The sequence below is a fragment of the Lonchura striata genome, chromosome 13 (assembly GCF_046129695.1).
Source record: "Lonchura striata isolate bLonStr1 chromosome 13, bLonStr1.mat, whole genome shotgun sequence".
NCBI lineage: Eukaryota > Metazoa > Chordata > Aves > Passeriformes > Estrildidae > Lonchura > Lonchura striata.
This window is the reverse complement of record NC_134615.1, coordinates 19,371,996-19,394,792: the sequence shown is the minus strand read 5'-3', so window position 1 is coordinate 19,394,792 and position 22,797 is coordinate 19,371,996. Positions and strand designations below refer to the sequence as shown.

Below are 22,797 nucleotides of genomic sequence, written 5' to 3'. Positions count from 1 at the left end.
AATCTAAATTACAGCAAAGTGCTTGAAGCACCACAGATTTGTAGATTTTTCTAACAGTAAAATATGCCTGTTTAAAATGAATGAGCCAGCTGAAGTGCATTCATAAATAAAACCTACGATTTTTCTCAGCATTATTTAATGGTTAAACAAATAATTCATCAAAGACATTTGGTGAGTGATTGCATTCACGTTCCGCTATTTATAAAACACTTTTAGCTTCAATAATATTTCTTTAACACCTGACACCGTCTGAATAGAATTTCAGCTTTGTGATAGGAAGAGAAACACTTGCTACAAGGAAACTCATAATTTTGTGGAATTTTAAGATTAGAAGATAAAAGTACAGGTCACTGCTGTCCCATGCAATTCCCCCTGTCAATTTAATACAGAAACTAAGAAACTTCACCTCAAATGTTAAACACGAAGTTGTTTTCCCTTAACTCATCAGCATGGCAGTTTCTGTACCCCTTGATCCTTCAAAGCAAAATCCTTCAAGGATTTAAAACTTCTCTTTCAACTTTAGTCTTTCCATTTGAATGGCTGAAGCTATACTGATCTTAAATTAAAAGTAACTCCCAGATACTTCTGTTCAACTCTGCTGCAACTGAAATGGGGAAGTAAAGAATAAGAAGCAAAGCAGTTCCATTGCACTGCTAAAGGGTTCTCAGAAAACAAAAGGGCCTAAATAGAGGAACCAAGCTAGAAATCCACAGTCACCCCTGCTTAGAAAAAGCAAATTTTTACAGCTCATGATGACTGAAGACAGCATTATTTTTTGCCTGTTGAGTTCTCTTCCTGATAAGTTTACCTTAAAAAAAAAAAAGAGCCCACACTATTGATAACTTTTTGTATTTTTATGCTTCAAATCTGATTTTTCTCCCTCAGTCCCCTACCAGTAAGTACACCATGAAAGAAATTAAATTTAATACTTAGCTTGAGGGACAGCTCAAGAGAGAAGTCACTTTTTTTCCCCCTCTCTAATAGCAAATAAGCTCTTTCTGTAGCAGGAGTGTTGCACTCTTATAAAGAGCTTATGTGTCTCCAACTGAGCACTGATGGCACAAGGGACACTCTCCAGGAGTCATTAATATACAAGATCATCTGCAGAAAGAAGAAATCTTCTTTTTAATAAAACAGAAAAAAGACAACCATGACCTCATGAAAGCACTGGACCGATGCTTTCTTTCCAACAGCTCTGTTTTTTCAAGTGGAAACCACTTTGTTCTTTTCCCCTTTAAGTTCTCTGGCTTTGACACAATGTTATCAGAAAGAGATTACAATATTCTAATGCCAGCAGAAGACAAAACCAAAACGTAAAAGAAATTGAACAACCCTGTTGCACAGAAGCAGCATCGGTATTTCATGCCAAGTCTTGTAAAAAAAAAATTGGTTTTAACGTAGGGAATTGAACTCCTGTGCCACAGAGGAAATTTCTCTGCTATTTGTAATCTTTTAGCAAAACTCAGCTACTGGTATTTATAATTATCTCAGTGATGGGTTTAGTGAAAATCATCTATGGAAGGGTCCTTAAGCCATGAATCCTAAATCCACACTGTCAATACCAGCTGAGGTTCAGGCCCTGGTCAGCTTTTGAGGTACAGGAGCAGCAGCAGCTCCTGACAAGACAAAAATAGCCCAACAAAACCCCAGATCCCAGAAGTCCTGCAGGAGCTGAGCTCAACACATGAAGCTTTTCATCCGCCCGGAGTCAAGGACAGAACTCTGCGATAACAGAGCACGAGGCACTGTTTGTCCTAATGGCCCAAGAGTGTGCTCCAGCACAGGGACACACCCAGAGCCATCAGCAGTGCACAGGGTTCATTAATTCCCCATCAATTAGCTCCATCTATTAAAAAACCAAAGTCCTGATCACAGCAGAGGTGAAGGATACACTTACTCTTTCCTGAAAACAGGCAGTCTGTGGCTTAAAGATACTCTAAAATAGCTTGAAAACTCCAGCCCTGGAAAGACAGTGACAGCTGCTCTATTTGAAGTATTTTGCAAGGAGAATTCTCTCTCATTTTTCCTGTTTTTTTGTTATTACTGCTTGTGCATGAATAACTGGGTAAATTAGGGTAATTAATTCAAGTGTTGTGTCTCATTTCAAATTTTCATCTTACCTGTTTTCCTGAATTACCAGAAATGCACCTAAAAACTGGAAGAGCAAAATGAAAATATAGCTCAGATTCAATTTTTCCTAGTCCTCAAAACTACTGAACTGATAGGTGCCTCACTATGAAGAATGATGCTGATGCTTAAAGTGAATAGTTTTAGAGTACTTGGTCAGCTACTTAACCTCAGACACAGCATTTCAAAGTACAAATTTGCAAAATATATATGAAAACTTATACTTCTCATGTGTATTTAAATGTATTTATTTTAGATGCTTAATCAAACCAGATTCTTCAAAGCCCTTCTCCTAAGGGAACCCAACCAAAATGTCCCTTTGTTTCTATTTATCTATCCACATACTTTCCAAATTATAGTGGCATATATAATAATTTACTATGTGCTCTTCAGAGAAAAGGTCCTGAAGGCTGATAATTTACATATATTGTAAAAAATCTGGGGATTAAACTGTAATTCAGGAATACACAAGTGTTGGGGGAACTACTGCTTTACTTTAGTCAAGCTCACAGTTCTCTGTTTTGCTGGCAAAACAGCTAAATATGTAGACTAGCAATGAATTAAACTGCTTTTAATTTAATTTAAATTATTTTAAAACTAATAGCTGGGCATGTTTATAAATACTATTATGGATCAGAAGATAAATTCATCTCTGAACTGATTCTGAAGGCTAATTTTCATTATATTTAACTTCCATTTCTCATTATATAAAGGGAGTTCCAGTCTGGAACAAAGCCAGCTAGTTGGACTGCAGTTAAAAATGCTGACACATCACTGTAGCAGAACTCAACCACTGCAATTCAGCTTCCACACCACATTCCGATTTTTCCAACTGGTTTGGAGAATTCGAAGATAATGGCTGGTACACTGCTCACACCTCACCATCCCCGAGGTTTAAGAGCTGCAAAACAAAATGCTTTCAACAGAGAAATACATAGGTATGTTGGACTGGAAAAAAAGTGGCAATACAGGTAATAAAATACCTAAATGTAGTAATGTTTTTGATTCCAGAACTCATGCATACCAAAACTCCCTAAGTTTGGCTGGTTTAATGACATTCTAGAAGAATTAGGCTGCAGACACCTCATACAGATTCATGTTCAACAAGCATGCAATTTTGATCAAAAGATGAGAAAAAATCTGTTCCCAAGACTCCCAACAATTAAAAAAATCACCACATAAAGACAGAGTGCATCCACTCAGCAGCAGTTCTCCCTGTGCAACCTCACAGGCAGAAAGTGTTCTGATAAATTTTTTTTGTAAACATCAATATTACTGTCCTTCCAAATTAGCACAAATTTAATCTTTGCCTTGCTCAGATTTCATTGTTCAAGCCCATAAAAATCCGAATCTCACTAGAGCTGGAGTTTGTATTTGCCTCTCAGTGAAAAAGGTTGGTTTGGAGTCACAAGTTAAACTCAATCTTTGACCTTTTCTTTCTGCCTCATGTGTTTGGAGCCAGAGGAAGTGCCATGATAACCATGTCTAGTGAAATAATCTTTGAGTCAGTTCATCTTAAAAACACAGAAATGCCCTTCCTCCAACCTCTAGCAGAGCACACCATGCCACACCAGCAGATCACTTTTCAGTAAGAACTCACTGCTTCAAATGACTGGCAAAAGTCATGAAATTCAACGAGCAATGCTTAAACAAAGAAGCACCTGACATCACTCACACATCAATGTGAGATATCAACAATTATTTATTAAAATAAGTTATTTCAATGATTTAAAACAGTTTCTGTAAGAATGTAACAATTTAACAGTTGTTAACTTCAAAAATTTATAAATGCTTTCTCTCCTGGATTAAAAAAATTAACACACACATTCAATTCTACTTTCATACTCAAACAGTTGCAACTGTGATAAAGTTGCTACAGAGTCTGCCCCCAGAAAGAACTGAGAGGTGAGGTCTTGGACATAAAACACAGAATACAAGAGCCAAGAGAAGAGCTAGAACACAGCCTTGCCCACCACTTGCAAGTCAGCAGAAGAGTCACTGCAGTATTTTCATTCTGCACACAGTGTAGTATCATATTCTGGGGAAAAGTTTTACTGTAAAACAAAATGCATTTGCATAAATACTGATGGAGTGCCTCTTATGACCCCTGACATTATGCGTGAGTGGAGAATGTGCACAGCACTTTTCAGAGGATTACAAAATGGGCTAATTCTTAAATATTTGCACAAGAGCAGCACGAGGGACTCACTCCTGTGTCCATCACACAGTGGCTGTGCTGTGTAGGGAATACACACACCAGTGGAGGAAGCCAGGACAAATGGACAGTTTGGTTTGGTCTGCTCTAGAACTGAGCTTAAGAAGAATTCTGACAGGCAGAACAATCCACACCTGGATAATGAAGATAAAGCCAGCTCCATACAGCAGTCTAGGTTATAGCTCTGCCTCTCAAATCCACAGTTGATGTGACTGATGTGATTTTTGTTTGTTTGTTTATTTGTTTGAGCAGGATTTACACCCATCTAATCTTTGAACAGCTCAATCACAACTGGGTACGGAAAAGATTTCAAGAAGGAGAATGAAAAGCAGAGAATTGCCTTTAACTTTTCTCTGATTTTCAGTTGGGTGATTAGTAATTAATTTCTTTATAATAAAAAATTTACAGAAGCCACCCCATTGTGGGATACACTATTGTAACACTTTCATCTTTGATACAAGACTGTCTTTACAGAATAGCTAAGACCTCAAGGGGGTTCCTCAAACCATCATCTGTGAATGCACAATGGCATCAATTAAGCACCTCTTGAAACAACAGAAGTCACAGCGTGGGGAGCAAGAGAAATTGAAAATTGCTGAGGCAGCTGCATCAGGCCATGAATCCCAAATCCATGCAGGTCCTCTGTGATCAGAAGTACAGCTCTGTGGAAACAGCATTTTGTGCCTCAGGCAGTCACTCTGAAAACTAAACTCCTCCGCATACATTTGAACATTGAAATTGGGAATACAGATAGCAAAACTCATCCCATGTAGAGATAAGACAACCAAGAATTTGATGGTAACAATACAGCTCTAGCACAAAGGACCAACACATACACAAATTATGAAAACTGCTGTTAAATATTCCATCGAAGGCCTTCAGTTCTGCTCTGGCAGGAAAACACACTTGCTAATCTAACAAGTATTCTCATCTGCAGTTTCATGTTCTTGATTTGATTAAAGGCACCAGAGGAATGTGCCTCTATATTTGTGCACACTATCATTCTTGGATTAGTTACGTTTTGGGAAAACAGTCTACATTTACAGAACACTATCATTTGAATATCGTCTACATAGGATTGCAAGATTAAAAATTGACAGTTCATTTAAAAATTCATTTCTAAGCACATTAGCAGCTGAAAGGATTTGCAGAAATGATACTGTACAAAAGTAAGTGCTCCTCAGAATTTTAAATACCTTCCCTTTCTGCAAACAAACAGATAGCTCTTACTGCGTATCTTAAAACTTTTCCTTCCAGTGCCTCAAGGCTGTGAACAGAAGTTCACAGGGGCTATGAATAGAGGTTCACACATTGCTCCTTTCTTAAACCTTTAAAGAGAGCTCAGCAGAAAAAACACAACTACAGTAACAGAGGGTATTTGCTTTCAACAAAATTAACATATTATCTTGTTCTCAAAAATGTAACAGAAAATTTTTAATAAGAGACAATAGCTGCCCAAAATATTTTATACAGTATCAGCAGCACAATCTGCTGTCTTGAGGACTGTAACATACATGACATGACAATGCTGGTGTAGAAGTGCTTTTACAGCATTTAATAAATTAAAAACTCACTACTAGTTAATCTTGAGGAGCCAGGTTGTTAAAGTGGTGTGATTCCATGCATGCAAACTGTCTTTATCTACAGCCTGTGTACATACATACAGGAGATGATTTGTACTTCATGTATTGATAATGAGAAGTGAGGTCCATCCAACTACAAATCCTCAAGTTTTATAAATCTTGAATACACAGAAGTTCTGGCCTGCACAGAGGGCATGCTTTGTACAGAATATAAATTATTAGGTGTTAAAACAGTTTTTCTTAGAAGAGGAAATTATAAAGAAATCCGTATTTCCTCTTCCTTCTCTTCTTCCAGTCCTTCTGTCTGATGAGACCGTCACTGAGTAGGATGACCAGGATAAATTCATCTCTTCCTGAATTGCACCATAAAGCACACATCAAAGAGTAATGGGCTCTAAGAGTAGAATTTGCTGTTACTGACTTTCTTCTCCTTTAATCTTAAGGGAAAAGAAAAGGAAAAAGTCAAGCCTAATAGGAATTTCTCAGAGGAACAGTCTACAAAATTCAATGAACTTGGATACCAATGGCAAGTAATGTATCAGCAATGAGCACTGCAATTTTTCCCTCAATAAATGGGAGTAAACAAGTGATTCACGCAGCTGTTCAGCACACACGAAAAAGAACAAGATTATTTAAAATCTTGAGATCTACTCAAAATTTCCTCTTGCTACATGAAGCCTCACTATCTCCCTCACCCCCAGCCTAAAAGTGTCAGCAAAGGAGAAGGAACCTGCCCCTAAACTCTGGATAAAGCACTGACACTGAACTGACAGTGCTGTGCTGTTTCAACTCAATACTGGTTTTATCTTTTGTGGTTTTGTTGTTTTGTATCTGTTCCCACATATCTCATATGTGCATGACATTTCCAGGGACATAACTCTGATAGTGTAGCAAGAGTGAAGAGGTTTATTTATTTGTCTGTATATACTTCCAGGCTTTCCTCCCAGAGAGCAGCAGAGAGGGATATAAAACCTGACAGGATTACAAGTGTCACTGTGATCACTGCGACTGAGATTCCACTGCACAATTCTTCAGCTTCTGCTGGCCTCTAGTGGCTTGAGGCCCAGCCTAGCTTCTCTACAGCCCTTCCTCATTCCAGATAAGCTCATTCTACTCTCACCACTCCTTAGATGCTCCTTTTGATATGTCTGAGGTTTTCCTACCATAAATCTTTCCTACCATAAATCCTACCATAAGTCTAGACAGAGCTGCCTTGGAAGGGAGAATGACCATCAACCCACCTGCGGTTGCAAGTGTCTTGATAAATCTGTAGTTTGTGTTCATTGACGTTGAATTCTTTCAGAATAGCATCCCTGTTGGGATTCCTCAGGTTCATGTGGCTGTCATAGAGGAACAGCTGGGTATTCAGCTCCTCCTGGCGCTTCCGAAGTTGCCGACAGGAGGAATAAAGCTCTTCTTCACTTTCCTTTCAAAGGAATATTGGAAATCAAGGTGATTTTGTAAAACGCGTTCCCAAAATGACACAGAACCAGCGGAGTTTGGGGGATGAGTTTGTTTCTCTAACCACATTTTAATAACTGCACAGAATATTTTATAAAATTAGTTTGATAGGATGTTTCCAGAAACATTCCAGAAACTAATTTAGAAAGCACTAAAAAAAAAACTCCTCAGCCCCACAGTAAGACCAGCCATACCCTCTGACAGGGACATCAGGGACATTCTAGCGCAGGTCACAAACTTTGTGTATCTAAACACTACTATTGGAGTATTTTTCCCTAATAGACCATGCCAGTCTGTTGAGGAAAGAACAGAAAATAGTGTATCATGATGGCTTATCAGATTATAATAATATTAAAAATACATTTTTAAAATGTTTAGGCTTTGGGTCTTTCATCATATTTGTGTATCATGTGACAAAGTGACAATCCTGGGGATATTCTATTTAAATGCAGACTAAAGGTCAAAATGCTGACTGGTAAATAGGACCCCATACAGCAGTAAGTACTCAGATGTACCAAGAAAGAAGGACAGATCCTGTATTTCTATGTAACTAGGGCAATTCAGAACTTGCAAAGCAACTGAGTAGGTCTGAGTTTCTATTGCAGCCCACAGTAGAAGGTCTCAAAATATTCTACAACCATAAGCAATCCTCATGATTCCCTTTAGGACTTCAAATTATTTTAATACTTCAAAACTTTGGATGCAAAAGCTGTCTCTTTATAGAGTTACTAGTGGGGAATAGAACTGGCAGGACTGAAGTCTTAATTTTCACATCAGCAGCAAAACAAGATACTCCTTCTACAAGAAATGACATGCAATCAATAAATGTAATAAATCCAAACATTTTCAGAGGCAGCATACTAATAAGAATGCCTCTTTCTGCATTCAGTCCAGACCCAGGAAAATTGATAGCAACATACCCAAGGAGCAACAAGATCCTTTCCTAAACCTTTTTTCCTCCTGAAATATTCCTATGCAGGCATGGGTTGGAGCAACTGAAACAGCTTCACTGCGACACTGCTAATTAAGACTTAAAGAGTAACTTATTTAATTTTTGTTTGTAAAGGGGTAGGAAATTTTGTATTCCCAAATCACAAAAGAAATGCAGATTGCTAATTACCAATTTGCAGGTGTTATCATCAAGATGCACATGTACCACTGTTAGTTCTTTTAAATAAATGTATCCACAAAGATACAGCTTAAACTGCATTTTAAGATGTCCCCTTCAATCTTTAAATCAAGAACATATATGTAGTCAGAAAAAGCTGAAGAAATACATGCACTTTCTGAAGGAAGCAAATCAATTTTCAAGCAAATAAGACATGCCTTTAAGTGCAACAACCACCTCAGTATAGTATGATTCTGACAGTATCAAAAAACATGTTTAAGTTGTACAGGAACTACTAACACCCCACATAATAATTCACAAGTGTGCATGCTTATGTCTACAATGTTTTCACTTTACTAGTCCTGATAAACTCCATAGCCATCTGTAATTCCTCATTACAATTTTGTATTTCATCTCCAAGCACATGCAGATGGGCTCTGTATATAAACAGGGCTGTTATTAAATGGCATTATTTTATGAAAGGCCATCACTTTTCTAAAAGAAGCAGAGGAAGAGAGGCAGCTTTGATCTTTTCTGATGCTTCTTGAATGATCTGGCAAAAGTTCTACAGTTGACAGCTCTGGTGAGTCTGGGTTTTTTGCAGGCTGCCAAACAAAAGGAAGTTTTTGGAAGTTGTCCTGCACTGCATTGCCACCAGGCATTGTAAAAACACCGAGCTGAGCTGCATCTTCATTTGGCTTAACAAGCAGAAGGGGATTCTAGAGTGTGAAATGTGCTACTGTCAAAGGAGTCAGTGCTGACAGATTGGGGGACAGACTGCTGCTATGAACAACATTTGAGAGCTGCTCCGGCCCCAGGCAGTAATGATCTGGATTCCTGAAGAGAAACCACGGCAGGAGGGATTTGCAATGTATTCACAAGTGATGTCCATGCTCAGCATTAGGAAATGGTGACTTTGTCACTTTTCTCTAAGGGAGCAAGCCCAAAAACAGCAGTCTACCAGGCCTCTCCTATGAGCCTTGAGTCCATGAAATATGAACAATTTAAATATTATCTTGAAAGGATATAGGTCTCCTTTTCACACACACATCCCTGGTCTCAGCTTCTAATCCTCTCCTGCTCTCAGATCCCTTGGCTGGCCCACAGAAGGAACTTAGAGGAACCTACCACAGCTTTCAAACACTGTCATTGCACACACAGTCATTTTACATCATGTGCTACAAGGTGGCTTCATAAAAACCTCCACAAAGAATGTTTGAAAAAGGCTTCCACTCCTTTGGGAATAACAATGTGACTGAATTCAAAAATTTCCAGTTTAGTGTATGCAACTGCAGGCATAAATCCCTCCAGAGACATAATGACTTAGAGTTCGCAGAAGTTGATGTTTCAATCAGGAAAATAATGTAACTGGCGTGAAGTGCAGCGTGGGCCTGAATGGTTTGACTTACTAAAAATAAGAACTTGAACATTTTTTTTCTCTGAATCAGAAGGGTGCTGGAAATCACCCTGAAATAGCCACTTCCCAGAAGCATCTTTAAACTTCCATCATATCACAAGTGTATTTAAATTACGTAATATATTATTGAGAAAGGGTCTGAGAAATATCCTACAAATCAACATATACAGCAGCACCCTTGGAACACCAACAAATACTGTTCACAGATCAGCTGCTTTAATGCCTGAATTTATGAGCATCATTATTTTTCCCCTACGTGTTTTAAAATACTACTATTTTAAGTAGGTGCTTAGAGAGGCTTAAAAAGGAGGAGATTAGCAATTCTTTAAGAACCAGATATGTCTTGTACTTGATGGGTTGTTTATTTTAATGAAATAGTGGGAGAAATTACTATCTTCTATTGCTGAAGTGATTTCTTTTTATATAGGACCTTTAAAAAAATATTTATCTATGAAGCCAAAGCTGATTCTAGCTAGCTTTGCACGTCATCAGTCAGTTAACAAGGAAAGACAATGACCATGCTGTTACAGCAAAAACTATTGGAGGTAATGAGGCTTTGTTTGTGTGTTATTTCTTTTAACAACCGTGTAATCTGTCCACCCAGAGGGAGAGTAACTCAATTTGTGCTATTTGTCTTCCCCAGTACCTGCGGAAGAAATGCCTGACAACAGCACATCAGACACAGAAAACTGAATCCTCAGTCCCTGGTTTCCACAACGAACTGGTAACAGACACCCTAAATGCACACAACAAACCCCAGTGCTTCTCACCAAAACTTGTTGCATCTCACAGTGCACCAGAAGCGAGGCCAGCTCTATATCTTCACTGTAGCCATTCTTGAGAGGAACTGACCTAAAGCCTGGGGCAGGGGGAAAAGAAAACAAAGAGCAATTACAGAGTCCATCAAGGGGGAACTTGCAGTCACAGAAATGGTGCACACTTTGAACGTTCTTCAGTGCTCAAATGCTTCTCTGCTGAGAGCAGGCTCTGCTATGGCAATTACAGAGAAGCAAAAGGCAAGACTGGCAAAACTGAGCAACACCTGATTTCACATGCTCTTGAAAAGTAAAGCCAGAGGAAGGAGCTTCATCGAGGCAGGAGGGCGTCTGGCATCAGAGAGGAAGGCACAGCTCAATAATTCTCAACAGCACCTCATTATAATTGCTGCTCACCTGATTTGATTCCTTTGATGGGAAAAGTGGCATGTGCTAAGAAGTTGGGATCACTGAACATATCCTCCTCATAAACAACAAAGCGCAGGAACGCCAGATTTGGGTCATAAATTTCAAATTTCACTTGTTCTGCATAAGGTACCCAAATTGGATTAAGGCCATTGTCATCTGTAATGAAAAGGAAACATTTGTAGTATGAAGCAATAATTTCACTTCATTCACATATGAGTATGTATCCCAGGACATTTTCTAGGAATACAGAAGCCCAAAACTCCTATTTGCCATCTGTCTCATGTTGCAACCTTGCTTCAGAAAGTTTGTATTTGTTTACTTGGTGGTGGGAGTGGGAGGAAACTTGGCAGGGATGAAAATCCATGAAGAAGAGCTATTATTGTATTCAAACACATAAAATCTCCTAGGACATGTATTTGTAAAGAAAAGAAAAAGTTAATTTCTCACATTCATAAGCCTCATGCTCCATATCCAAGAGAAGCAGGAAAAGCTCTAGGAAGACTCATGTATTTTGGTTCAATTTTTGTAGTTATGCCCAGAACACCAAGATTTGGTATATTTGATACAGCCAGGAAGTTTGGTCTGTAAAGTCTTGGTCACTTCCCACAGGAAGTTTAAATCATAATCACCTCTGAAGTACTGAGGAGCCACAATGCACATTCTGCTCCTGATGCTGTATCTATTTTCCACTAGTATCACTGGATTGGATAACCAGAACCAAAGCCTGTTTTTTACCAGAGGAACACTGTTGTATCAAGAAATACTAAATGGTGAAATATTAAGTGGCTGAAATATTGCCCCATTTCAGCTTAAGTTCATGCACACACAAACACATTCCTTATCCAGAATGCCCCAGGACTAAGCTTTGATCAAAATTCTAATGCATTTCAAGTTAAAATATTTTACAGTCCTATACACCCAAGCTGCCTCCAAGGGGGTGCCAGTCTTAGAACCTCAGTTTAAATAAACACAGTCTGGAGCTCACAATAGTAACTCCCCATTTGGGCCAGACTCTGGGAACTGACAAGCACTGTTGGAGGCACTCTCAAGACAGTAATTTTTTAAAATATGCAAATACACAAACTTATGCATGGGCAACAACATAACAGAATGGGACTTTTTTTCCCCAAACCTCAACAGTACTGTTTTTTCTAAATTTGATATACATCAAAATTTCTCAAATTAACAGGCCCCACGATAAGCAAAAGAACAAGAGTTTGTGACTCATCAGTCTAGAGCTACAGTTAACTTACTCCCCCTATAATGTTCATCCTCTGCTCACTTTGTTTAAGTACCCTAGAGGTAGAACCATATCCCTGCAACACAGAAACCCACAGATACTCACTCACAACTGTTGTCTTGAATTTGTTGTTATCATATTCAGCCCCACAAATTTCAACCTCTACAAAGGGACAGGCAATGCTTCTACCAAGTTTAGGGAGATGACGAGCACCTAAAACCTGCAAAAGCAATTGTAAATTAGAACCACCTCCAAAGGAAACTTGGCATCATTTTTGCTGAACAGAAGGTAGCCTACAAAACTAGAGGGGGGGAAAATCCAGAACATAGAAAAGCACACATTCTCTCTCTTGAATATGTTTGCATGTATTATCTGTGCTAACAATAACAATACATCCAGTAGTCTGGGTAACTCAATTATTTTCATTGTAAGAAAAAGGAAAAAAAAAAAAAGACAACATAGCTGATATTCATTACACACAGTGTGCAGCTCCAGGCCAGGCCTGTAGCACGTTTTGTTATCTTTCTGCTGTGTTTATTACATACCCATTTCAAGACATTTCTGCTTTGCATTCACAGGCCCTGTTTACCTCACCTTTAAACTGTAGTGAAGAGCAATTATGTGTTTCTTCTTTCTCAGAAAACATAATTTTAAAGAACCTGTCTTACTGCATAGCAACTGAGAACAGAAACAAGTTAAACCCTGTTTGGCACCCAGTCAAGATGGCAACATTTTCCACTGATAAACTCATCTCTTGAAGACAAATGAGAATGACAGTCAGATTAAGTCATAGTGTATTAAATTTGAAGTGGTGGATCAGCCTATTAGGTTTTCTGTTTAGTTTCTATATTTCATTATAACTATCTTTCTTTCACACTGAAAATCCCTGAACTAGTTAGTCTGCTGCTAATCAATCTCCAATAGGACCCTTCTACTAAAAACTCATTTGATAGGAAAGTCAAGTTAGTTCATTTGATGTATTTGTTAGCAATTACACAAAATCATCCCAGGACTGTGTTTTCAGTCCTATAGCACGTTCTTCATTAGCATGATAAAGACAAAGACGTGTATTTCTTTTCAGGAACCAGTGAAGTTAGTTTTATTCTCACACACACTGACATTTAAAAACAGTATTTTGACAATCTGTCAGATCTTGCTCTGAAACATAATAGCTTTATATTTAGTTTTATAGATATTTATGACTTGTAAAAAAATGTAAAAAAAAAAGAGATTTACCCTCACTGTCATAATCATCTGCAATTTCCTCTTGGAGTCATTTGGCATGGGGTCATACTCCTCATTTCTCATGCTCTCTGGCTGCAGCACGTAGCCAGTGCGCCCATTCAGGGAAAACAAGGCATGGTTCAATTGCATGTATTTATCTGGGGAGAGAGTTAAACAGTCACAACACAAGATTCCCTGGAATAAAGCTAAGGAAATACCAGATTAATGGCTACTCTCTACAATTCTATTTGGTCACCACTCCATCAGAAAGACCTGGAAAGGTGGGAGACTCGGTTCCTTCAGTAACTGAATCTGGCAGGCCATTTTTCACCAATTCTAATCCCAAAAAAACCCATCTCCATCCCAAATTAGCTTCCTATCAGTGTATCACAAGCAAGCTGGCCCTCACCATGAAGTGCAATACAGCCTTCCCTGTGACTGCACAACCATTCATCCATCTGAAACTCACTGTAAATAAGTCTGCTTGCTTCCTACAAAGAGATCAAAGTCAAATAAATCTTTTAGGGCTTGGGGGCAGTTAGGCTCAGAGGCAGGGCTTTTGGAGACCTATTTCTGGAGCCCAGCTCTGGATGACAACCCACACATGAAAAAGCAAACTTCAAACACCGCTTCTTGCAGAGAAGTTCAAATAATTAGGATGGTGATTAGAAGGGCAGAAGGGCCATAAAGGGGCTCATTTACAGTGAAACAGAAGGTGGATCAGATTCTTTTTAAAAGGGAATATTACCTGGAGTTTGAAAGTTCAGAGCCACCATCTGGGAGCCACAAAGCCAGAGGCGAAATGGATCATAGTTGGATGAGTCAACCCTCTGTCCTTTGGGGTAGACACGAGTCAGGCCCTTCAGGTTGTACTTCAGCAACTCCAGTGGCTTTTGCTTAACGATGCTCTCTGCCTTGGTCTCCACAAAAGAACGGACTTCTCTGAAATCAGGATTGTCTACATAGAGAGAGGAGGAAAAAGAATGGTTACCAAAGGACGAAAGAAGTTGACATTTATACTGTATTTTCACCAACACTTTGTTTTACTTTGTTTTGCCTTGTCCTTTAATGCAGTAATTGGCAATGTTTTCAGGCAGTCACAGCAAAGTGGTTGAAAATCATGCCTGAAAGTTAAAATTGCCTTCCTGCCACATGCTTTACAGAAGGGCAGATAAGAGCCTGCAGTCATGTTCTCATCTCATCATTGCTAATAATGTACTTCTGATCACTATAACACATATTTAAATGAGACATCTTTTCCTGGGTCTAAATGGGGAGAAGAAAGGGTGAGCCAGGGTTAGCCAATGCCTCAAAAATGACTATAATTATAATGTCTTAAATTCAGTGACAGCTTATTAAAAACATTTGCAAAGAAACTTAAAGAAAAAGGGCACATTTACTGGCTTCTCCAGCAGCAATGACAAAAAACTGGAATAAAAATGTACATATTTCAGTGTCAGAATCCACAGCTGTGCTTACACAGGCCCAGTTATATTATGAAGCCATACATCATTCCAACAGCTTAGTCCTGGCAAACATGTTCTTACAGTAAAATTTAAAAATGCACAGTAAACGAATCACAAGTGTTCAGCCATAGTTTTTAATCTCAAAAAAGTCAATTGACACATAACTAGTAAGCTTCCCCATGGAATATACATCTGAGAGGATGTCTCTAGTTAACTAATTAAAATTTGTGACAGTTCTTTTGTGATAGATGAACAGCACCAAATTCCCTGCTGTACAATTTCAAAGTGCTATTGAAAACTGCCTGGGTGAAACAGAGCTTTGTTTTCCAGTAGGACAGATTTTATCTTCAGACCTAAAATTCCAACTAACATCTGTAAAGACAGGAGAAAGGGTAAAAATCAGATGTAATATTAAAGGCAATACCTAAATTGTCCTTTGTTTTGCTTGTTGGCTTGCAGTAGATTACTAGATCAGATAATTCAATAGCAATTAACTGATTCTTTTCCCAGTATTTCCTCCTGTTCTCCTGGAAAACATAACGAAGTTTTAGATTCTAGGAACACTGAGTATTATGGCACAGTAGCTCCAGGGTGCACTCTAATGAATGCCTTCTTTGGTGCCCAGATTCCTATCTGATACCTTAGACACTTGCACAGATGTAATGCACTTCCAGACCCAGCTCAGAGAACAGGTAATAACCAAACGGTGAGGGATGTACTTTTAGGGTTTTTTCTGATGGGGAGAAAGGTGTTGTTTTGTAAGCAAGGGCTTCAGTTCTTCCCTGATCAGTCATGCTCAGAATACTGGCAACATTTTTTTTTTCTTTTAACGTGGCTCTACTCAACCCAATTTTAGTTACATTCTTAACCCTATATCTCATATAAATGCAAATGTATGCAGAAAAAATGCAAAGGGTAGTAAAGTGTTTCTGTATCTATTTATAAACCTTGGCAGAACTTGAGTCTTGTTAGTAACTCCCAAACAGTGAAATTCAAACTCTCTGAGCATCGTTTTCTATTTGTGCACCAAACCCATCATGTTCTGCATGGAAAATCATGTGCAAGCTTGTTAAATCCCCAGTACCAAACCTGTTCTCTCTACTTCCACATTTGCAAGCACCTGCTCTGTGGAAGCTGAGCAGTGTTCCCTGCCAGCAGAGACTGGGAACTGCTAAAAGCAGCAAGACGTGTCCTGAGTGGAGACATTTGGGCTGGAGGCTTTTCAGCGTAAGAAGCAGCTACAGGATAAAACAGAACAGAAGAAGAGTCCCATACTGAACAGTGATTAGCTTTGGCATAAAAGATCATGAAGCAGCAGCAATCTGGAAGCCTTCCAAAAGAATTCCCTCAACAAGACAAACATAAAAGGAATGAAAATCAGTACCAGGGAGCCACAGGTTTCCAGAATATCTCACTGAACCAGAGATTATACATGAAATCAAAGAAAAAGAAAGAGGAATACAGTGTTTAGACTTGGGAAAAATCTGTACAAACCTCATTGTACTTGGTGATCCACCACAGTTCCCAGATATTGCTCAACAGTAACCAGAGCTCTGAGCAGCAAAAGATCACTTTTTGATGGCATGGGCTCATTTCTAGCCAGAACCCTCTAGAGATAACCAAGCAGGAGAGCAAGGAACAGCCACCCCAGGGAGCATGGCAAGCATCAGTACTGAGCAGAGATTACAAGAGACATGAAGCTTAGTTTTATTTTTTGTGCATAACAGACATTGTCCAAAACCAAACTCATTTAAAAATCCCCCTGTATCTCACTGCAGCACAGTCTTAACTCACTGTGCTTTTTCCTACCCCAAAATTCAGCCTCTTAACTGTACTGGCAACAAGGGCCTTTCCTCATCTTCATCCCCTCCCCATGCAGCAGTCAGTCTGTCATGTGAACTTTGTAGAGGCCACGCTGTGAGAAAAGCCTCCCAACTGACAGAAATGAGTTTTAAAGCATCTTCGAACACAGACTGTTTAATACTTCTCCAACTGGATGGAGAGAGAAAAAGCTGCCAGGCTCCTGAAGAGCCATTGTTGTAGCATAAAAAACATTCAATTTGGAGACACTTCTTTTAGGTCATGTTTCTCTTTTTCTCATTTTTACTTCTAAATGAAAGCCTGGTACAAGAACTGTATCTCTCCTCCCCCAACAATAGGTCAACAGCTCCTGCTGCTTCTTCCCTTGCTGCATTTACAGTCTTCTGCTTGAGATATCAACTGGTCTGCTATAAATAGGATCAGGAGCACCCTTAGAGCACTTCCACTCCATATGACAGATAAACAGCATGAACCTGAAACACATTTTCCATCAACCATATCACCCACTTAACAATAAAAGGTGAATAAAAGCAACAAAAGAAAAAAAAAAAAAAAAGAGTATCCTTAAGCGCAGTCAAAGTAAGACTTTTTGGTCAAGCCAAAGACTTAAATACTAGAAAAGGTTACAGAGAGGTATATTAGTACATCATAACATAAAAAGCAAGTCCTAAAGAATATCTTTAAGTAGCAGTAGAGGGACATAGAAGCTAAACTTAGGCAGAATCCTTGAATCTTTAGGCAAGTATTTGGAAATACTACTATTGAAGAACTGGGAAGTCCAGAATGTGGTCATTAGTTACAAATAAAGTATTAGTCAAACAATGGTCTATCAGTGCCAATGCATTCACTGGAAAACAGAATTAGCAAAGAGGATAAGAAGAGTTTAGGGAATGGCAGCTCAAATTTCACACACCCTCACTGGTGGATTCACAGTTCTGAAAAGAACAGTCTGATATCAGAGCTTCTGCTGCTTAACACTGGGATGAACAAGTGTGACCAGGTGGAAAATTGTAGTGGTATTCACTCAGGCCTACCAAACACACTTCACTGAGGGGCAGGGTGCAATACAGACAGTACTCTGCTGGAAAACTCCTGTTAACATCAATTTACATAAAACGCTAATTCATATACCATTCCCCAGAGAGGTTATGGAACAAGATGAACAGCATCAATAAAATAAGCAGACAACAGCAATATGCAAGAGGGTGAAAGATCATGTGAGAGCAACATTTAGCAGTATAGGGCAGCTAAAGACAAAAGCTATTGTAAATTTATAGCAGTTCATTATTAAAACAACAACACATAAATTTGCAGTAATACCTCTTCTGCTGTTTTCCAGGTGATCTCACGGATACTTTGGTACCATTCAAAGAGTTCTTCTACTTTATCAGTTGCGAACTCAACACATGGATCTTCTGGATTCTTAGGTTCCAGAATGAAGACAAAAGGCTTTTTGTGTTTTCCTTGTGGCATTTTCACTGTTAGGTAATAGCATAGCAAGAAATTTATACTGAAATCCAACAGCTCTTTTTCTAAGGTGTCATTGTTGATTTATTGCAGCATTTAGTATTATGAAGTTTAAACAAATTAATTCTGCTAGCTATATTAACACAAGTAGGTGTTTGCGGGGTTGAGTTAGATTTTTTTTAAAATCTCTCCTGCTAAATACAAAAGAGTCTACTCAATAGAGAAAGGTCAGTAGTCCATATGTAAGCATCAGAAAATACACACCAACGTTGTACGTGTTGAGCACCAGGATGCCACGACACAGAGAGCCCAGTGGGTTGTCCTCAATGATCTGAAAAACAGGAGTTAAATCTGACCCTAAATCTCCTAAGTGAACATGCACAGGACATGAACAAATAATAAATGTGCATCATTAAATCTAATGTCATCTTTACTGAAAGCATGCTCACTATAATGTTTAAAAGCCAGTTTGCATATCTAAAAGGCACACAAAAATGTCTTCAGTGAGAGAAGTTAAAACAAGACTACTTTGTAGTACCTTCTGTCCTGACATAACTGTTCATTTTTCAAGTCTGCTTAAGGTTACAATAACCAGGGGGGAGGAAATGTAATACTTGTTGTTTTCTCCAAAGACTTCTGGAAAATCATTGGAAGTGCTTCAGAAGAACATAAGAATTCAATGTTTTATTTTTGAAATTCAAAGATGTCAAAACTTATTACTGTTCAGTTCTGTTTTCTTTTGTTCAAGAGTTCTTTGTCCAAGACACAGGACTAGATTTTTTTAGATTCTTTTGAGAAACAGGATTGGTTTATGCATAAAAACTTGATAATGGAGAGTAAAACAACTAGTGAGATGTGTTTGGACATATAATTTTCTTATTTGTAAATATTACGACAGTGATTATACAGGAAAACTAGTTATGTTTCAGGTATGTTATTGTTTAGCCAAACTACGAAAAATCTGAACTGTTTATGATTTTTATTAGCAGGAAACAACCAGAATCTCCTAAAGCCTTGCCAATTCAGCTATCATAAAATCATAGATATGTGGAGGTCCCTTCCAACCCAAGATATTCTATGTGGAGGTCCCTTCCAACTCAAGATATTCTATCTCCTTAAGTAGCTTTCAGCAAGGGGTATGTCCTGACAAAAATATTCAGCAGCAGAGAACAATGAAGAATGCATCAATCCCTCTATTCTGCTCTCTCAATCACAGCACATGGAATTGTGAGTGTATAAACCAGACTTCCACTTCAGCAGCTAGTCAAGGAAACGTAGCAGACAAATCATAACCCTCACCTGATTTTCAAGATCAGCAGAGTTATCAGATGACAGATCTTCAACATAATTAGATGGAAAATAATGTTGGACTTTTTCTCCATAATCCCCCTTCCACCTGAATTTAAACAGACAAGTAGAGAAAATGAAAAAAAAAAAAAGATAAAGAGCTTCAAAAGGCCATTAATGAAGCAATAATCCCCAAGAAATTGGTCATTAATACCCCATACTAGATTGTCTAGCTACCTATCACCAAAAATATCAATGATGAAGTAGCTAAGAGCTGTAACAAAGCAATCATTAACTGTAGTAACAGATGATTTCAGAGGGATTACAGTTACTGTAAACTGCAATTAATGACTTAAGAGGCTTTTTCCCCCTCCAGTACTAAAAATACTATTATGTGGTTGATTACCCTGTAGAAACTACAGGGAAACATTAGATTCCCAAGCTTTCCAAGCAATTTGCAAGCCAGCTAAAAAAGAAAGCCTGTTATAAAAGGAGACTGTACAGAGCATTAAAAAAGGTGTATTTGATTCCTGAGAAATGCTTAGTAGAGCAAGGCCAGAAGAAGAGCAATGATTGCAATGACTTCCCAGAACACACAATTGCTCAGGAAGGATGGATGAATTAAGAGAAAAATATGGGATATACCAGGCTATGGAGGTTCTGCAGGCTGAGGTTATTACTGTGGGATAGAAAAATGAAAAAATGTGAAAGGAGAATTGAAGATGAGGGGATTTTGTGTTTGGGTTTTTTTATAATACACTGGCATAAAGATTTGTAAGGGCACAGTTAATAAGCAGCAATCAGACAGCAGGCAGTTTTTAAAAACTATTACTCAAAGCTCATTTTTTCCTCCATCTAGTAAGTCACCAGAAGCCCTCCCAGGAGGAATCTTTGTCCTTACCAGCCTCCAGTTTCCTTTGTGACATTATGAATTAAAGCTCCTCGAAAGAAGCTCAATTCATCACTCCTTTTGGCTCTGTAGTCATACAAGGCTTTCACTGTTCTCTGAGGCTTTAAGAGAAACAGAGCAAAGGGGTCATCTGGGGGGACAGGTCATAAAATAATCAATAATGCAATCTTAAAAAAAAAAAAGAAAAATAAAAAAATAAGGTACATTGGATTTTTTTTGTTGTTGCTGTGAAGCTTAGAAAACAAAATACTGAAGTTCCTGAGTGACATCTATTGGTGGAAGTAAGTGATGCTACTTTGATACTCCTCAAGAAAAGGAAAAAAAATCTTTCTTGGGTGCTGCAACATAATTAAGGTAAGAAGCATAAAACCAAAAAATTTTTAAAAACCCAAAGTGAAACATAAATCCTTCATTTTTATAACATGTTGAAGTTTTCAGGCTTATTTGCCTCTACTTCAAAACCACATCAGCAATCCTGCTGGCCACATTTCCTTTAGGAAGACATGCAGTTTCAGCAGGATAAGCTAAACATTTATCTTGAATTTACTAAGACCCAAATGCTTCAGCAGCAATGCAAATTCACTGGCAAAAAAAGACTAAAAGGAATTAGTCACAAAATTTACAAGCAGGTGATTTTAATGAGAATTCACAAGTAGGCAGGCACTAGCAAGAATTACAGATAAGTAATGTTTGCTGGGACACTTGTTTTTAAAACAGTATATAAAGGATAAAAACTCTAATGATTCATGAATAGACCAAAGGCACCAAATTTTTATAGAAAGCACATAATAACCTCCCCACTTACTTGTGCATGCAGAAGATGTTTGTTAATGGAACAAGAGTGCACAGACACCCACAAACACAGAAATTTTCATGTTGTACTTTCTTTCCATGAAGATGTGGCCTTCTCAAATTGAACCCTCTCACAGATATTTAATTTGGGAGCCCACAGATCAAATCATCTACACGGACCCAAGAGAAGAAAGTGCCCAAACTCCCAATCTGAATGAATCACTACAGGATGTGCACACAAAAAAATGTGTGGGTACAAATTTTAACAAGAAGCTAGAGAAAGGTCACACCCTTTAAATTTCTGTTGTCCAGTCCCCACTAAACCAAGCAGCCTGATGCTTTCAATTATTTTCATTACTGCCAACAGGAAACCAAGAAGTCCAATTTTGAGAAGTCTACAGTAAGTGTGAACATGTCTCTGAAAGCATACCACTGTGGGGGTGATTTCACTGGGCTCCACATACATCCTGACTTCATAGAGGGAATTAATATCTTTTTCCTAAAAACAAGGAAGAAGAAATAATCACATTTCAGGAATCAAAAAGTTATAAAAGTACTTCATGTTCATAGAACATTTATTTCTGAAAACCACCTTTTTGACAGCATATAGGCCAACAAAAGAGAGGGGAAGCCAGATATCTCTGTTTTGCTCACTTCTACAGTTGAACATAACTGAAGATGTGTTATGTAATCTATCTATGCCTCAGTTTAATGAACAGTAAAACCCAAAGAAACAGCAATACCTCATAAAGGTATCTCTTAATCAGTCAAAAGGTTTTTTTGATTGTGAGTACTCTTCTATGTGCAACCGAAAAGAAATACCTGCAGTTATGATTTCTGTGTTACAGTACTTTAGTACCAGTATTGGTTGCACAATTAGATAACTCTACAATAATATACAGGGTCATATTTTTAATTTTATCCTCTCCTTGTGATTCCATTTGAACCCACTCCTAAGATACAGAACCTTTGCTGTAGGCAACATTATAAAAACTCCTGAGGTCTAAAATCTTTTCAGTCTTTTAGTCTCCCCAGAAAAAACAAAATCCCCAGGTTTTGATTTCTGCAGACCTGCCAGATGTAGTTTCCTACAGCTTCTAAAAGATATATACTTGAAAAGTGAAGACAGCACCTCAGGCTTTCCAAAGCAAAGCTCCCTCAAAATGAAACACATCCATCCTGAAAATAGCCCTTTATCCTCAGTTAATTATCCAGGCTCCTTGTTTAGTCAATGGCTAGAGACAAGTCTCCTGGAGAGATTTCTTCATGCTTCTCTCAGAGTGAGCTTTCAGAGGTACCTTTTACCACAGAAGGCAGTGGGACACCATTCCTGAAATGTCCAGAGTGAGAAGCACAGAAGAATATTTCATTTTTTCTGAAGCACTTAGCATCTGCATGATTATTTTAAGATCAATGCCCACTTCAGCAATAGGAGGCAGGGCCAACTGTAGGCAAAGCTATTATCAAAAACCCATCTGGGTAGTGCAACGACCCC

At 38.4% G+C, this 22,797-nt stretch overlaps 1 protein-coding gene across 1 annotated transcript in view; it reads right to left on the bottom strand.

Moving 5' to 3' along the window:
* Positions 1-3,811: 3,811 nt before the first annotated feature.
* The window catches only part of PLCG2 (phospholipase C gamma 2), a 55,499-nt gene continuing 36,513 nt past the window's right edge, over positions 3,812-22,797 (bottom strand). Inside the window, exons 21-33 of the mRNA XM_021541225.2 lie at positions 21,733-21,801; positions 20,502-20,611; positions 19,613-19,709; positions 18,578-18,644; positions 18,167-18,324; positions 15,450-15,552; positions 14,308-14,517; positions 13,572-13,717; positions 12,441-12,555; positions 11,084-11,251; positions 10,682-10,770; positions 7,167-7,351; positions 3,812-6,362 (exon numbers count right to left, since the gene is read on the bottom strand). Of these exons, the coding sequence (XP_021396900.2) occupies positions 6,320-6,362; positions 7,167-7,351; positions 10,682-10,770; positions 11,084-11,251; positions 12,441-12,555; positions 13,572-13,717; positions 14,308-14,517; positions 15,450-15,552; positions 18,167-18,324; positions 18,578-18,644; positions 19,613-19,709; positions 20,502-20,611; positions 21,733-21,801 (1,560 nt within the window). The 3' untranslated portion in view covers positions 3,812-6,319. The remainder of the gene's footprint in view (positions 6,363-7,166; positions 7,352-10,681; positions 10,771-11,083; positions 11,252-12,440; positions 12,556-13,571; positions 13,718-14,307; positions 14,518-15,449; positions 15,553-18,166; positions 18,325-18,577; positions 18,645-19,612; positions 19,710-20,501; positions 20,612-21,732; positions 21,802-22,797) is intronic.